At 44.3% G+C, this 18,686-nt stretch overlaps 1 protein-coding gene across 1 annotated transcript in view; it reads left to right on the top strand.

The window, feature by feature from the left end:
* The window catches only part of LOC142559246 (uncharacterized), a 68,626-nt gene that overhangs the window by 11,074 nt on the left and 38,866 nt on the right, over positions 1-18,686 (top strand). Inside the window, exons 4-5 of the mRNA XM_075670874.1 lie at positions 12,628-12,789; positions 13,638-13,718. Coding sequence (XP_075526989.1) covers positions 12,628-12,789; positions 13,638-13,718 — 243 coding nt within the window. The remainder of the gene's footprint in view (positions 1-12,627; positions 12,790-13,637; positions 13,719-18,686) is intronic.

Raw genomic sequence — 18,686 nt, 5'->3', positions numbered from 1 at the left:
TAGTTGTTTTCCGAGAAAAAGAAACTACTTTGCACTTCGACACGCTTTGGGACATGAGCCACGTAGCACACCAATCACTGATATGTTCAAGACCGTTTTGGAGTACCGCGTGGTCAACAGAAAAGTTAATCGGACGGGCATGTGCACGCCAAATTAGGCTAATGTGTTGGATTTTGCTTAATAATTATTTAAGCTTCCACAAAATGTTTCCTGCAATAGAACACAGTACACGCTCTTTTCCGCATGCTTTAATGTCATTGTGCACCCCAAACTGCGCAAACATTAAACACAACAAAGAATAATTTATATTTTGCAAACAATGAACTGAAGGTATGTGGTATAGCTGTTAATTAAGGCGTAGTTCCCGCTGGACTGTGTCCGCCTGCTGATACGAAACCCGAGTCTTCTCCGCCGGCGTCCGCGTCAGACGCCATCTGGGTTTTCGTCTCTAGTTTCTCCCGAATGCAGTATAGTTCTCACTCTAATGTAGATATCTTGGAAAAGTAGACATACTGAAATTGGGCGCTAAGACGACTCTATCATTACACCGAGTCCCCCCCCCCCCATGTACTTGTAACATTTTGTTAGTTCACAGTGAAGTTGTAAACTTTACAGAATTCCCGTCTGCTGTCAATACATGGCCGTCTACGGAGGGAGTACGGTTACAAAAAGCGCCTGCAGCACTAGTTCTGTCAAAAGTATCCCGAAAGAAATTGTGTGACAATTAGCAGCTAAAACGACTCTAACATGATGCCGAGTTTCATGTACTTTTCATAATTACGTACTTTTCATAGTTACGTAATTCCCGTGTGTCATGCGGCGGTACTTGCACTCACTGTTTCATATATGTGTAATAATAATAATAATAATAATAATAATAATAATAATAATAATAATAATAATAATAATAATAATAATAATAATAATACCTATACATACATAGATGCGTCGGTTCAAGTAAAACACATCACAGCTTCGCTGCTCGTCCTTCTTAACAGACTGAAAGGACTGATGATTTCTTTTCTTTCCACTGGACGGCCGCCCCGCCGCTGCCGCGGATGCTCAGACAGGAGTGTCATCTGGTGGTGCTTCAAGGTGGCTTCCTCCACTTTCCTTCTCGCACTCTCTTCGCTATCGCAGTCTTCTGCTTTTCTCCTCACCCTTTAGCCATGCTCTCCTCCTGCGCTTTCCGCCTCATACTTTCACTGTAGCCTCCTCCTCTGCTTTTCTCCTCGCGATCTCGTGGCTATCGCTTTCTTTTATTCACCACTGAGCTCCGCGCCCCCTCGGTTACGCCGAGGGAGGGAGACACGCCCACGCTCAGCTGCAGGTACTGTCGCCAAATAGCTGCGCTGAAATATCTGAGGGCACGTAAGCTTCGGTATGAGTTGTCAATGCGAAAGCAACCAGGCCCACTTGAACGCCGCTGAGCAGTTCTTCGAAGTTTGCGCTGCGAATAATGTTTTCGAGTTTTGCTGCCGGGTGTGTTATAAACCTCTGCGATTTTTGTTAAATAAATTATTTAAGTGTTGATTTGCAGGATGCCAATAAGGGCCTGTCCAAGTTAACAAATGGCTTGTGGGGCACTGCCCGACAGCAAGGGGAAGGTCAGAGCATACACCACTGCCCGTTCAAATCGCGACAACTGGAATGGGGAACCGGCAGGAAAAAAATGAATCAAGCACAAAAAACATGACAGATTTTACTTCATTCCGACGGCTTAAAGTGAAAACACTAATTGGCAGGTGATTCAAAACAATTGACACAGAAAGCGCGAATACGGCCACTATATCCAGTCCGCACTCTCGGCGAAATGAAATGATCTCGTGGACGCAATGTTCTAGCCTGTACATTTGGGAGGGATAATTTATTATTCCGCAGATAAGTAAGAATAAAGCTTTCTTTAAATAACAATGTGAAAGGAAGCATACGTGAGCACAAAAACAAAGACTAGAACGATTGGGAATTGGAACACCATACATCACGGTATAAATTGTAGGTGTTAGTAAGCAACCAACGTTTTTGCGCCAAAACCCAGCACACAAGTAAAAAAGAAACGACCTTCGTAACACAGTACACTGTATTCTAATGCATGAGCTATCATTTTCCATATATAAATTGGGCATAACGATTTGACAGATTATAGCAGACACGCTACGTTAGCGAAATGACTGTCCCAAGACATGCTGGAATCGAAATGAACACACAGATATTTGACACTTGAAATGTATGGAATAGGAGAGCAGGGACAATTGTTACGCCGAAGCGCATGAAGAAACAAAGGAATTACGGCAGGAATGCGTTTCAGGAATGCATTCATTTATAGCTCACCCACGGCTTGATCATAGTTAAAATGGCGAAATACAAGAAGCGTATCATAAGTGTACTGAAACCCCGGAAATGAAGAATGGTTTCTGTAAGATCGTTGACATATAAGTTAAATAAAAAGGGTGCTAAAATCAATCCCTGAGTAACTCCACTAGACAACTCTGTGGGCTTACGTTTAATATTTCCGATTACTACAACATGAGTTCGACTGTGCAAATAATTTTCAAAGAAAGACAGGAAAGGTACGGGGAAGCCATACCTATGAAGCTTGCAAAGTAAAACATCACGGTTCGCTGAATTAAGATCTTTCGATACGTTTAAATATAATGCGCATGCTAATTCGCTGTTTCCAAGAGCATTATACAGAAAATCTGCTTATGAAACGCTAACCTTGAACTGAAGCAGTATTTATTGCTACGGGCTTCACCCGGACTTGCCTCCCGGCCTGGCCCGGAGGCAAATCCTTATTGGTTTGGCGATAAGAGCTAATGTGCATCATTGAAGCTTTGAATGACATAAAAAAAACCTCATGAATACCTTTCGAGTACTCCTAACTCACGTTCGCACTCCGGCTGCTCATAGTGGACTTCAAATATTGGATGCTCTAAACCCAGTGCTACCAAGTCTGCAGAAGCACCATTGCTCCTCCTCTGCAGCTCTTCCGCAAAGAAGTAAGACAAGCTTCGATTTTGCAATGGAATTCCCGAGGCCTTAAATCTTGCATTTTGGATATTCGGCCTCTTGTATTTAAGAATAAGTTCCCCATTATCGTCATTTGCGAACCACGCCTTCAAAATGCGATGTGATTATCTAGATATGAAGCTTTCAAGTCTGCTACCTTGAATGACCATAGTAAAGTCATAGTTTATTTAAGGTGCAAGCTTGCCTATATTGAGCATCCAGTAACACCTGATGATAACAACCAATATGTGTCCATGACAGTAAAATGAAGTAGCCTCATTTGCATGCTAGTAGGTGTGTATATTTCACCTACAAGCCGTTTTGACCACTGCGAGATTAAGCGCTATATTATCAGCGACACCTGTACCGTGGGTCAGTACCGGCGACATTCAACGCTCATCCCCACCAACGGGGAAGCCAGGAGGTGGATCGTCGGGCAAGTCGAGTTTCCTCCTTTGCGTGAGATCATGAACTGTTGTGTAAACTAGAGCAGTCCTACACTCTTGCGCAGACTGACATATGGCAGCTGCCTCGACCTAACGTTTGTATCACGCAGCCTAAGTAACAAAGTACAGGGGTTTGCAGACAATGACACCCAAAGAAGTGACCATATTCCCACCTATATAAAGATCAAGGGTCTGGGAAAGTCAGACATCACCATTTCTTCATGCAACAAATGGTCAAAGTAGAGTCACAGGCAAGCGGTGTCAGGAAAATGAAGATTGTTCTCTTGAAAACTTAGACGGCATAATAAAGCTTTCTACTGATAGCGCTTCTGGTAATTTTGCACCTTCATCACAGTTTTGCGAATATGAAGCCGAATTGCAGCGGTTTCGAGGAATCCGTCGTCGTGCTGAACGACGGTATAGGCGCACAAAACCCGTCTATGACTTGAGGGAGGCTAGACGTCCGCAGAAGATTCAGCGTCGAATCAATGCACTCCATTCTATAAGATGGAAATCTTTATGTAAGTCGTTCAATCCACACAAGCCTATAACTCAAATATGGAGAATTGTCCGCATACAACGAACATTGGCACATCAGCATCTCCCCTTCAAGTGCCTTACTATCCACCAACTTCTTTGCGAAATTGAAGTAGCAGAAGGCTTCTGCGTGAGGGCTGCCTGTAAGGGGTCCGCGTTTACGTCAAGTAATCTAGAAAACACGCCGATGTCAAGAAATTCCTGGATGGACAATCTGTTCTGTGCAAATGAGCTTGGTGGCATACAAGCATTCCTCATCACGTGGACATGGTGGTGTCACTTACATGGCCCTGGTTAAGCTCAGTCAAATAGTTTGGCGTGTCCTTCTAACCATATACAATAACTCGTGTTGTAACGGATTGGTTTCTCCCTCGTGGAAGTACAGCCGCCTCGTTCCTCTGCTCAAATCAGGTGAATATCCCCTGGACCTAGCCTCTGATGACCATATCGCCCTTGCCAGCTGTTTTCGAAATGTTATGGAGAGAATGGTACTGACTCGCCTAGAGTGGTACCTGTATCATAACCAGATATACTGTGACGCTATGACCGGCTTTCGGCGTGGACTGTCATCCATAGGCAACGTAATTGACTTTGTCTCCTCTGTACAGCAACAAAAAAGCCTAAAGAGATTACCTGCGGCGATGATCTTGCACGTGACAGCCGCATACGACAACCTACCGCATGGAGGTATTCAGGATACATTGGGGAACATTTGATTGGGGGGCCGTGTGTACCAATGAATTTAATGTTGTTTCAAGGGCTGAACTTTATACAAACAGAAGCTGATACAACAACCCACCATTGTACTTGTCGCGGTGTGCCTCAAGGTGGAGTGCTGAGCCCCACTGTCTTTAACCTTGCGCTCACCGATCTTGCTGATGTACTTTCCAGTCCGTGCATCTGTCAATATACAAAGATGACATCTGCATCTGAGCATCAGTGGTGAGGCATATACACGTACGTGCCAGGCTTCAAAGAGCGGCTGCGCTGACGTCAAATTATCTTCAAGGTCGAGTTCTGGAGCTGTCATCTGAGAAGAGCTCGCTGGTTGCCCTCACGCGCAAGGTGATGGCCTCATACGCGATTAAAATCAATGGGCAGGTTCTTAGTTGTCAGAAGGCCCACTGCTACCTGGGAATAATTATAGATCGCGACCAGTCTTTGAGTCCTCACGGTGCCTACATGAAAAAGAAACTGGCCATGATCACCCATATGCTAAGATTTCTTGCGGGAAAATCACGTAATCACGGGGGCATATGTGCGAACGATGCTTCAACTTTATACAGTACTTTGCTCGGATTCATGCACTATGGCTTACCTGTGCTGGCCAGGACCCGAAGAACAAGCATGCACGTCCTCCAGTCGATTCAACCTCACGTACTAAGAGTACGCCATGGCCCTCCAAGATGTGCATCTTCAGCAGCGACTGCCGTCAACGCGCGTGACCACCGAATCACAAGATAAATTCACTTCAATGCCTTAAGAATGCACATCAGGCATTTCGACAAGATTCCGTCACACCACCTCACTTAATTTTCTGCTCCTCGGCCACACTGTGCATACACTGATATTATTGCTTCGCATAGTTCAGAGCTTCCCTCGAACTTCACGCCTCCAGCAAGACCACCGTTGCCGTTGTGGTGCCTCAATCACCTCGAAGCTCTCCTAATCATTCCTGGAATCCAAAAGAAAACCAAATCGTGAATCTTAGCTCAATAACAAGCCTTACTACTGCTCCTGCATAAGAAAAACACAGCGGACGCCTTCACATTTACGGAGACGGTTCAGTTTCTTCTGCAAGGTCAGCAGGAGCTGTAGCTACTCTCGCGAAGTGCGTCACCATATTATTCAAGACATCGCATTTTACATCATCGATAGCTGCAGTGCTTGCCTCGCTCCGTGCTGTTCTAGAATTCGCAATTGAAGAACCTTCACAGACGTGGTCAATATTGTCCGACTCCAAGGCCGCTATCTGGTGCATTATCTCACCATTTCGCCTTAGACCGAATGAGCAATCAGTCGCTGACATAAGACTTCATCACCAAGGAATAGACAACAAGACACAACATAGTTTTTCCGTGGATACCGGGGCATTGCGGTATCTGCGAACACGAATATGCACGTAAGGTCGCCCGATCTGCTCATGATGGCCGCCACTGTGTGGCTACGAGGTCTGTTAGAAAAGTACCCGACTTCATTTTTTTTGCAAACACGTGATGGATATGAAACAAGCGTGCTTGCATCAGCTGACCTTGAACCTTCGCGCGCATGCGGGAATTTTCTCCCGCTTGCCGACAGCGTCAGTCGCTGAGACGCAGCGTTTGAGTGAGGTAGCGCGCAGTGCTCACGTTGGTTTTTTATTGCAAGCAAAATAGCGGAGCGACTGGAGGAAAACTGCTGCAGTAAATTTTCCCAGAAGCTGGGCGACAGCAAAGTGGAAACCATTCGGAAGATTCAGACGGCTTTAGGTGACGATGCTATGAGCAGCAAACAGATTAAGGGGTGGTACAACCTGTTTAAAGACGGCCGCACATCGGTGGAGAGTGAGCCACGCTCCGGTCGGCCATCAACATCCAGAAATGACCAAGTCGTGGCCGAAGTGAACGCTGTGGTGATGTGGGGACCGTCGTGTGACTATCTGAGAAATTGCGGAAGAGGTTGGCATCAGCACTTTCTCTGCACGTTCCATTATGACCGAAGATTTGGCCATGAAGAGGGTTGCCGTGAAATTCGTGCCGAAGCTGCTCACGGTGGAGCAAAAGCAACTTCGTGTTGAAGTCTCAAAGGACATGCTGTATTCCACAAACAGTGACTTCGACTTCATGAACACCATAATCACTGGTGACGAGTCTTGGCTGTACGAGTACCACCCGGAAACCAAATCCCAGTCGTCACAGCGGAAGCATTCCACATCACCATGACCAAGGAAGGCTCGCCAAGTGCGCAGCAACCTAAAAGTGATGCTGACTGCTTTCTTTGACTCTCGCAGTGTGGTACACCACGAGTACGCAACACTGGGTCAAACAATTACCAAGGAGTCCTACAGGTATGTCCTCCATCGCCTACGTGATGCTGTGCGGCACAAGAGACCGGAGTTGTGGTGAACAGGAAATTGGCGCATCCACCACGACAATGCTCCTCTGCATTACTCGCACTTGATTCAGACTTTTTTGGCGAAAAAACAGACTTCTGTAGTTAAACAGGCTCCTTACTCTCCTGATATGGCCCCCGCCACTTCTGGGTGTTTCCCAAAATAAACAGGCCATTGAAAGGAGCGCGATTTCAGACAAGAGAGGACAATATGGCTGCAACGACAGCTGAGCTTAACTATATTCCGAAAGAGGCCTTCTCGGAATGCTTCCAACAATGGCAGCACCGCTGGAAGAAGTGTGTAGACTCTAAAGGAGACTACTTTGAGGGCAACTAGGTTTCCAACGCTCCAGTTATGCCAGTCTTTTTTTCTTCGGCGAAAGGGCGGTTACTTTTCCAACAGACCTCGTATGCCATTTCCAGAACAGATGCTGCTACAGGCATTCGTTGGCTCGCACGTGAACTTACGCTTGCACAGTCGAACTTCACGGAATTTATTAACGGTTGTCTTGACAACTTGGATCTGAATCTACGGCTACGTGTTCCATCAGGACTATATCTACAGCCGAGCAGACGCTTCTGTGCGACTTGTGGGTAGGCGTGGCGTTCACGATTGCTTACTAATTTTGGATCGGATTCTCCAACAGCCTTACATGCGATGACCGTACGTCCTAGAAAACAATCGCCCACTTTGTGATTGTCCCCGCTTCAGTGCGCCAAGAAAATAATTTTCAAAAGTGTTAGTCTTGACAAACGCCCTTTGTCGGAGGAAAGGGCTGGGACACTGGCGAGGCCATCCTCAGCACTGAAGGCTGTAAAAAGATTGTTTCAATTCTTGAAAAGAAGTAGTCTTGGTAACCAACTTTAAACGGTGCCATATTTCCCGTTTTCCGTTTTCGTTTTTGCTCTTGTTTCCTTTTTTATAGCGAAGCTATTAAGGTCTACCGAAAATTACGTGTCCACATGTAGAAAAAAAATTTTGAAGATAGTGCAATGCCGGGTCGAGCCCCGGCGGAGCTGATGGAGGCGTTAAGCCGTCCCCATATGTGGTCCGATGCCGAATATAGTGAAATACGGGGCCGACTCAGGGTGGAGGTGAAGCAGGCGTTAAGAATTCGTCCCATACATGGGCCCATCCTGAAGATACTGCAGTGCCGGACCTACCCGCCATGGTAGTGCATTTTGCCATTAAGGGGCCCTCATACACAGCTTCGCTGGTCATCCTTTTTCACAGGTTGGAAGGGGACTGAGTTTTTACTAACATCTCTTTTCTATTATCTTTTATTCCCCTTACCTGAATGTCATATTTTCTGTTAAAACGACAAAAGTAGGGATAGGCGCAACAGCGTTTTCCATACAAGGTCATCTATCCACGCTGACACATCCAAGAAGCGTGTCCATGTGCTGAATTACATGCTGTGGCACACACCTACATAAAAAAATCACTCAGAGCGTGTCCGCGTGTTCATTAGAATAATTATTTGCACATAATGACAAAGACTCACAACGAGGGAGTCGACTAAAACGGGGCGGCACGTATCGCGACAACAAATAATTCTGAGAGGATCGCTACGTGTTCATTGTGGTTGCGATGTATATGTTATGGAAAACGCTTCAATAGGCCGTGAAGTGTATCCGCATGTTGACGATAATGGTCAGGATATCTATGCTCTGGCACAAACTCACGAAGGGCAATCGATCAAGTAACGACCGGTGAATTTAAAATAAAAAAGCTGTGACGATATTTATAGCAATACAAAGTTTGCCATATCTTATTGCGTGGATGAGCGGGAATACATGCGCGCGCCAGTGTCTATGGTGCGAAAGACGAAGGATCGAAATGAACAAGATTATAAAGTTTTCTTAACCGCTTCGTGAAAGCTTCGCTTCACATAGCTTTTGGTATTTGCGTTAGATCTGCAGAGATTTTTTTAGATTTTAGGTGTGCAATAATTCTCTTCTGAGAACTGCTTAAATGTCTAAATTTTTAAAACCTTGGGTCGCGCGTACGTGTGCTGTCTGTCATGTTTACCGCAATCTTTGTGATTGCTTCACATATAGAGAAACCCTGCAACCGGTAGCCCATGGCCAACATATATGTGTGCGCCTCCTCCACCCATACGGAGATGTTCACCTCTTTGGACAAATAAATAAAAATAGCGGAACTGAACTCATGTTCTATTTGACTGCAGGAAGTGTGGTCATATTGGGCGATAGATGTGTGATAACTGTATCAAGCAGAGAACATCCTCAAAATGTATTTATACATTCCTTCAAAAGGGAATCAGCACGAGCACTTTCTATACGTTTGGGTCATGCAAACCGTTTCCCAAGCACGTACAGACAACGTTTCGCAGATACTTTATATACACACATATGGGCCCAAAAACTTCACTAGGCTTAAGTCGATGTAGGGATACAATGCTTCAAAAATGCGTCTTTTACCCGTCTTTCACAACACTTCTTGACCGGGCCAAGAAGGCATTTTCTGGACGTTTTGAATCGTTGTAGGTGTAGCTTACTTGGCTTGTCACAGACGCGTGTAAAGCATTTTGTACTCAGTGGGTCAGCAACATTTGTAACTAAGTATATGACAGGCCGCCATGACAGGCCGCCATATGACGGACAGGCCGCCATTGGAATCTGAACCTGGCAACGTTTAACGTTAGAAAGTTATCTAGTGAGGCGAGTCTAGCAGTGTTATTGGAGGAATTAGAGGGTAGTAAATGGGATATAATAGGGCTCAGTGAGGTTAGGAGGACAAAAGAAGCATATACAGTGCTAAAAAGCGGGCACGTACTGTGCTACCGGGGCTTAGCGGAGAGACGAGAACTAGGAGTCGGATTCCTGATTAATCAGGAAATAGCTGGTAACATACAGGAATTCTATAGCATTAACGAGAGGGTGGCAGGTCTTGTTGTGAAACATAATAAGAGGTACAAATTGAAGGTGGTACAAGTCTATGCCCCTACATGCAGTCATGATGACCAGGAAGTCGAAAGCTTTTATGAAGACGTGGAATCGGCGATGGGTAAAGTCAAAACAAAATACACTATACTGATAGGCGACTTCAATGCCAGGGTAGGCAAGAAGCAGGCTGGAGACAAGTCAGTGGGGGAATATGGCATAGGCTCTAGGAATAGCAGAGGAGAGTTATTAGTAGAGTTTGCAGAACAGAATAATATGGGGATAATGAATACCTTTTTCCGCAAGCGGGTTAGCCGAAAGTGGACGTGGAGGAGCCCGAACGGTGAGACTAGAAATGAAATCGACTTCATACTCTGCGCGAACCCTGGCATCGTACAAGATGTAGACGTGCTCGGCAAGGTACGCTGCAGTGACAATAGGATGGTAAGAAGTCGAATTAGCCTAGACTTGAGGAGGGAACGGAAGAAACTGGTACACAAGAAGCCAATCAATGAGTTAGCGGTAAGAGGGAAACTAGAGGAATTCCGGATCAAGCTACAGAACAGGTATTCGGCTTTAACTCAGGAAGAGGACCTTAGTGTCGAAGCAATGAACGACAATCTCATGGGCATCATTAAGGAGTGCGCAATAGAAGTCGGTGGTAACGCCGTTAGACAGGAAACCAGTAAGCTATCGCAGGAGACGAAAGATCTGATCAAGAAACGCCAATCTATGAAAGCCTCTAACCCTACAGCTAGAATAGAACTGGCGGAACTTTCTAAGCTAATCAACAAGCGTAAGACTGCGGACATCAGGAACTATAATATGGATAGAATTGAACAGGCTCTCAGGAACGGAGGAAGCCTAAAAACAGTGAAGAAGAAACTAGGAATAGGCAAGAATGAGATGTGTGCGTTAAGAGACAAAGCCCGCAATATCGTTACTAATATATGAGATAGTTCAAGTGGCTGAGGAGTTCTATAGAGATTTATACAGTACCAGTGGCACCCACGACGATAGTGGAAGAGAGAACAGCCTGGAGGAATTCGAAATCCCACAGGTAGCCAGAAGAAGTAAAGAAAGCCTTAGGAGCTATGCAAAGGGGGAAGGCAGCTGGCGAGGATCAGGTAACAGCAGATTTGTTGAAGGACGGTGGTCAGATTGTTCTAGAGAAACTGGCCACCCTGTATACGTTATGCCTCATAACCTCGAGCGTACCGGAATCTTGGAAGAACGCTAACATAATCCTAATCCTTAAGAAAGGGGACGCCAAAGACTTGAAAAATTATAGACCGATCAGCTTACTGTCCGTTGCCTACAAAGTATTTACTAAGGTAATCGCAAATAGAATCAGGAACACCTTAGACTTCTGTCAACCAAAGGACTAGGCAGGATTCCGTAAAGGCTACTCAACAATAGACCATATTCACACTATCAATCAAGTGATAGAGAAATGTGCAGAATATAACCAACCCTTATATATAGCTTTCATTGATTACGAGAAAGCGTTTGATTCAGTTGAAACCTCAGCAGTCATGGAGGCATTACGGAATCAGGGTGTAGAAGAGCGATATGTAAAAATACTGGAAGATATCTGTAGCGGCTCCACAGCCACCGTAGTCCACCACAAAGAAAGCAACAAAATACCAATAAAGAAAGGCGTCAGACAGGGAGATACGATCTCTCCAATGATATTCACAGCATGTTTACAGGAGGTATTCAGAGACCTGGAGTGGGAAGAATTGCGGATAAAAGTTGATGGAGAATACCTTAGCAACTTGCGATTCGCTGATGATATTGCCTTGCTTAGTAACTCAGGAGACGAATTGCAATGCATGCTCACTGATCTGGAGAGGCAAAGCAGAAGGGTGGGTCTGAAAATTAATCTGAAGAAAACTAAAGTAATGTTTAACAGTCTCGGAAGAGAACAGCGGTTTACGATAGGTAGCGAGGCACTGGAAGTGGTAAGGGAATACATCTACTTAGGGCAGGTAGTGACCACGGATGCGGATCATGAGACTGAAATAACCAGAAGAATAAGAATGGGCTGGGGTGCGTTTGGCAGGCATTCTCAAATCATGAACAGTAGGTTGCCACTATCCCTCAAAAGGAAAGTGTACGAGAGCTGTGTGTTACCAGTACTCAAATATGGGGCAGAAACCTGGAGGCTTACGAAAAGGGTTCTGCTGAAATTGAGGACGACGCAACGAGCTATGGAAAGAAGAATGATGGGTGTAACGTTAAGGGATAAGAAAAGAGTAGATTGGGTGAGACAACAAACGCGGCTAAATCACATCTTAGTTGAAATCAAGAAAAATAAATGGGCATGGGCCGGACATGTAAGGAGGAGGGAAGATAACCGATGGTCATTAAGGGTTACGGACTGTTTTCCAAGGGAAGGGAAGCGTAACAGGGGGCGGCAGAAAGTTAGGTGGGCAGATGACATTAAGATGTTTGCAGGGACAACATGGCCACAATTAGTACATGACCGGGGTAGTTGGAGAAGTATGGGAGAGGCCTTTGCCCTGCAGTGGGCGTAACTAGGATGATGATGATGATGATGATGATGATGATGATGTAGAAGAATTTCGAAGGACGCGTCTGAGTAAATATTTAAATGAATGTTCTTACTTTACAGCCAAACTAATAAATGAATCACTTAACACCACCATTGATCCTTGCCAGGACTTCTATTCATACGTTTGCAGCGGGTGGGAAAGCAAACATCAAAGGACAAGTCCTAACGGCAGCTATGATGTTTTTCAGGAGATTGATAAACATGTTTTGGAAAAGCTACGCTGTAAGTCGTTGTTGCATTTTGAACTCGTGCTAATCGTCGTTGAATACCTGAATCTAGTATGAAACTCGCCGTAGTTCAATGAGCAATTTGTGCATTCACTTGGTATGGATTCTTCAAAAAAAATCAATTTCGTGTGTGTTTTTGTCAAACAGTCAGTCATCAGAAAACCATTGAATCAAGGCTCAATGTTGATCAACAAAGACGGCAGCGTCTTCTAACTTTGCGAATATAAAATATAGATGTGAACTCCTGCAATACACATTATGCTTTTTTGTTTTGGTGTAGTTCGAGAAATGAATATATTGGATTTAATAACTTAGAAATATAAGTAGTACAATTTCTACCTTACAATCGTAAGTACCGATAGGCCCTTTGTGGTAAACATGATAATGTTGAGCTGCGGAAAGTGGCGTGTTGTCTGTACTTTCTGTCGCTTTTCAGTATCTTTGGTAGCACACTGGACCTTGCACTAGTGTAATGCTTCACCTGTTTTAAACTGTGTGTTTTCCCTAACGCGCATGTATGCATTATTTAGATGAGCAAGCTTTACTGAAGAAAAAAAAAATGAGCTCATTAGGATGCCGTCTTGAATCTCTTGAGGTAAATATGTATAAGCTGCACTTGTTTCGGCGTGTGCGGAAATATTTATGTCATATAAGTTGAAATTTTCAAACAGGTTTCAGAACCTATGTTTAATTAGTAGCATATCTTAAGGTTTCCGTTGGCGATAGTTCCGCATTCATTATCCTTGCAAGTATTTGCTTCAGCTGTAACAAGCATTGTTAGACGATGCCATGTTGATGAGCAGGTGATGTATACTGGAAATGCTAATACACCTCTTCTTACAGATATTCTTGGAAACACAACTCTGGCTGAATCTAAACAAACCTTATTAGACAAGATGGCAATCACGTATAATGCGTGTTTAGGTAAGTGGGATTATCACGTGAGGGCTGAGATCATGACTACATAAATGTGTTCATTTTCCTCAATGAATTCACATAATATTTTGCCCAAAGAATGCAGCGCACAGGCCCACTATGCAGGACAGGCTGCATCACATCACACTACACCGAAGTCAAAGGTGTTTATGTGCAATAATGTTATGAACAGCTTCATAATTGTGCAGTAATATTTATCTAAATTTCATAACATGGTAGTAGCGTTCAAAAGCACCCTGTAAATCTTATTGACCGATACACATGTAAAATACCTCTCATAACAAACTGCACAACGTATATACCAAACTCGACGCGTTCGCTTCCACTGTAGCCACTTGCTTGTAGCGTAGGCGACGTTGAGGAATATTTTTCGTACAGACCAGTGGCTACGGCAGGTTCACTGTAGACGCGAAGTTTTTTTCTCGATCATGTGGCTTGCTCGTAGGATTGGTGAGCTGGAAGAGATTTATCAAGAAGGATAAGCAAGTCAATAATGGTGGGAAAGTTTATTATTTGGCATGACAGCGTGCGAACGTTGAGGAAAGTTCCCTGAAGCATGCCTGCACATTATCGAGCCATCGAGAGCACAGTTTTTAAGGACGCTGGGAAGCAGTCGAAGGCACAAGCCAAAAAAAGGCCTATACTCATAGCTGTTTAGGAAACTAATAAACAAATCTCTTCTATTTTCGACTTGAGAAATGAATGCGCATGTAACAAACGCATCGCTAAATACCTTTTTCTTGGAGGTGGGTTTCGTTACATCAAATTGTCTGATGTTTAAAACCATTATTGCGCATAAACAGGCTTGTTTCATTCATGTTTTTCTGTATTGAAGCATTAAAACACGAATGTTAGCCGTCATTTCTGTGGTCAGGGTATGACTTCACAGGTTTCAATACTGTATGAGGATCTTTTCAAAACAGAACATACGTGTTTTTGAAGCTCTAGAGCCAGCTCAACAGCAATATGTCTCGTTTCCCCTGTACAAGCAGTTACACATGTGCAGAAACAATACTGTATGAAAAATTAGAATTGGTGCTGTGCCAAGTGCACTTCAAGCTTCAGTTAGAGACAGTGGTTAACTAATGACAGCGTTCCCTGTATGTCCTTCAATAGAGATATAAGCGGTAGAGAAAAAAAACATTGAAAATATCGGGAAAAAGTCTTGTTTATTTTTTTCAACCAGGATAAATTTGAAAATTTAAACAGAGCTTGCCCACATAATTCTGCTGTTTCGATGCTACTCTCTTCGACTTAGGTATGAAGGCTTGAATGTTTTATTGAAAATATTTGGATAAAATAAAATATATGGCACTTATTAGTACCTGTTAGCTCAAACGTTGCTCAAGAGAAGGACTTTGGGAGTCTGCGAAGCACCTGGATCCATCCTCGTGGTGGCAACAACTTTGCTTCAACCAACCCTTGAGCCCCCTCGCCTATCGCGTACAGCAGATTCGCCCTTCTGCGGCATGTGACCTTAACTGCTCAGAGTTTTAACTTGGGCACACCAACCTACGCAACAGGCCCGCAGAGGCTCGAGTGCAAAAACTTCTGTACGTGCATCCGAACTTCAATGTCCAGAAGGCTTTGTCCACTGCACAGCGAAGCGTTGACCCGTCAAGCGGAAATGAATTTAAAACACATTGGTACAAATGTCGGTCTTGATGCTTTCATGTGAAATCAATGCCTTGGCGTGGAATGGTGCCTAGACATTGAATCCGGAAGGTCTGGTGAGACTTTCGTTATGCAATAATGTAACAATAATATTATTTTCAGCGTTAGAGAAGTAAATGTGTTGAACTCTTCAGAGCTCTATGCGCCGTCGTCTTCTTTTCAAGTTTCCGTATTTTTCTGAAAAAAAATCATCAAAGGAACCAGCTTTGGTCACGTCCCTCAAAATTTCCTGATATTTTAAATGCGTAGCCGGCACTGTAAGTGTAGTGCACACTGCAAATCGGATCTGCGCCAGAGTGCATGTATTAAAAGGTCATCCCGCTATACCCTCTGTCTTCGAGTGAAGCTAATTACATTCAATCCTTCAAGCAGCAATAATCTATGCCAATATCTTCGACAAAATACAACTGTCTTTCATCACTGAAAACAACGACAGAGTGAATACTAATGACGAACTATATTAGAGAACGAAAAGGTAGTAGCATTGATAGCAGAGAAACAAGTGGGGCTGTTTTCATAACTGCCAGGCGGTGACCCAAAACTGCAAGATTACGCCCACTGTGAAACAGTCGACAGGCCGGATGGCTGCTGTGATGCAATAACTGTGTGAACAACGAAGAACAGAGGCAATGTTTGAAAGTGAACAACGGTGTTGACGAAACGCACATCGCGCAGCTTCGAAGGAAATGAAGTGGGGCAGACTTCGATACGAGACTTTTTCCTTTCGCTTCGTCTAATTTAGTTGGCTACCCATTATTCTAGCGGAAGCGATGCGTGACTTTACTAAAATAACTTCTCTTATGCTTAGCCCAACGTAGTGCCTAAGGGATGCTGGAGCGGAATGATCCCCATCATGTTTTTTTTTTCCAAGTTATAAATTAGTGTGTAGCTACACTATGCTGATCCTCAATTCTGGGCTATGTTCAGCAGGGCTCGCACCAAACACAGCCATCGTTCTATGCAAGGTCGAAACGTGCACGGCTCTATTGTGGAACATTGCAATTCTCCGTTCGAAGAATTTGCTAAAAGTATCGAAAGTGGCATCAGGTTCGGTTCGCGTTCATGACGGATTAACCAATTATTTTATGATTTCTTTCGGATCAAGTGGAATAAAGCGTATTGTGGTGAAGGTTTCATGTCGTCACGAGCTACTGCTTCCACAGCTTTTTAAAGCTTGTGTCAGAACGAAGACATTTTTAGGAGATACAAACGGTGTGCATATTACAGGAAGGCTAACAAACAACTGAATGGGGGACACGTGCGGAAGACGTCTGTCGTCTCTACGCGTGCTTCAGCTATGACTGAGGTGTCATGGGTGAAAATACATGGTAAACGTTTGCGTCCCGATGAAAAGGATTTAAAGAAGAACGATGTGGGTCCCATGCCATGTGGGAAGCTTTCGGTGGTGTTTCCGTTAATTGGCGGTAATTTATGGAGATGCTCACGACGAATGTTTAAGTTCATCCGTGTTTAGTGCAATAGGAGAGTTTCAAATTGGTGGTAGACGTTAACTTATGCGTTAACTTGGGTTTGTCTATGCAGTACACAGAACACATAGCGCGACGTGTTTGCTTCAGGGGTTGTTGTGCACCATTGTTCGTAGCCTGCGATAGGGTTAGCACTGCCATTGCCTAACGTGGCGCATCACATAGCACCGAAAGTGTAAAACTGCCTAAATTATGGGGATTTACTAGCCAAGCCCCAATCTGATTAGGAGACACACGGTAGTGGGGAGCTCCGGATTAGGCCTGACCACCTAAAATTAGTACATGAAAGGATTAAGGCTTCGCTCGTGTTGAAATGCGTCTGCTGCGGCCACGATTGACTTCGCGATATTTAGCAACACCATAGCCACAAAGCTGATGCAGTGGCCAGAGATGTGTTGTTTTTATGGGCGTCCGTTTCCATAGGGTCGTCTAGATAGTGCACTGTTTTATGCGGTTCTGTCTCAGCACGCCCGATGGAATTTGCTGACTTGACAAACTTACATGGTTCTTATTGTTTAGAAATCAGAGAAACATACCGCACTATTACTTTGAAGTTTTATCCAGTTTTTCCACAACTGCTGCCGTGTCTAGTAACATCGTTTCCTTGCTTTGTTACGCTGCCTTTTCTCTCTTCCACGCTCCCCGCAAGCATTAAGAGCGGCCACAAGGGAAGAATGGCACGACATTTATTCACTGCTTTTCTGACTCCTTCAGCTCTACCAACCTTCACTCTTTACTCCCTCTCTATATTTCATTTTAACGCCTCCCCTCTAGGCTCTGGCGTCTTATAACATTTGTAAGCGCTGCAGCTTCCGCAATGGTTTTGTGTGTGTGTGTTAGGGGGTGGGTGTTACAGATATTTACAACAGTCGAGAGCAAGCAGGTTATATATGAAACTGCCTGAGTGGCAGGCTCTGCAGCCACCTGTGAGTGTGAGTGAAGCCTAGGCAGCTCAACTGATAGAGGCATACGCGGCCGTGAATACGCACATTATTCTATGGCATTTGGTGTTGCGCGACAAAAACTTGAGAAAAAACGTCTTTAAAGTGTATATCAGTTCACTATAGTGCGTTGCTGTAAAAAAAAAAAAACTTCTGCGTCTAGTTTTTGTCTCTGGCATCGAGAAAAGCAACTTTGCGGCCATTTTGCCAATAGCACTTCTTTCCTGTGTTAAATTATGAACGGTTTTCTTGTGATGTGAATGCGAAATATTCACGGCTGATTTCCCACTAGTTGGCGAGAAACATCTTCATCCATATTTTGTGAAAACTTTGTTGGGAGCTCAGTTAAGCGGAGGTACGTAATACACGTTTTGATAGGTTGAGAACGGAGAGTCGACTGCCGTTATTCAAAAGAAAAAGCAGATTTGCCGAATGGCTGTAGTGTCACCTCTGTCAGGCGACGCTACAGCCAGGCTTGGATACCTTACCATATAACTCTATGTATATGCACGCTGTCACTCCGCCCCCCCCCCCCTCCGCTGTGACATGCAGGAAAGCAGCAGTAGTGTAATCGAAGAAAGAGGCAAAGAAAGCTTCGATTTAAAAGCCAAGAATGGTTTTACTGGATTTCGCTCAGTAAAACGGGCAACAATACGGCTGAATAGGTTCTGAGCAAAAGATAACTTTTCAGCTAAGTTAATGTCCTTTTAACACCTCTTACAACAATTCGACCTTAGTGGGCGAGAAAGTCTTACATGCACTGCGATATAGCAAGGCGCGGAACTTGGCGGTTGGTTTGGGTGACCATAACAGGGCATCTAAATAGTAAGGAACGAAACTAGAACCAGCGATGC

The sequence above is a fragment of the Dermacentor variabilis genome, chromosome 10 (genome assembly GCF_050947875.1).
Source record: "Dermacentor variabilis isolate Ectoservices chromosome 10, ASM5094787v1, whole genome shotgun sequence".
In the NCBI taxonomy this organism is placed as follows: Eukaryota; Metazoa; Arthropoda; class Arachnida; order Ixodida; family Ixodidae; genus Dermacentor; species Dermacentor variabilis.
This window is presented reverse-complemented; position numbering and strand designations above follow the sequence as displayed.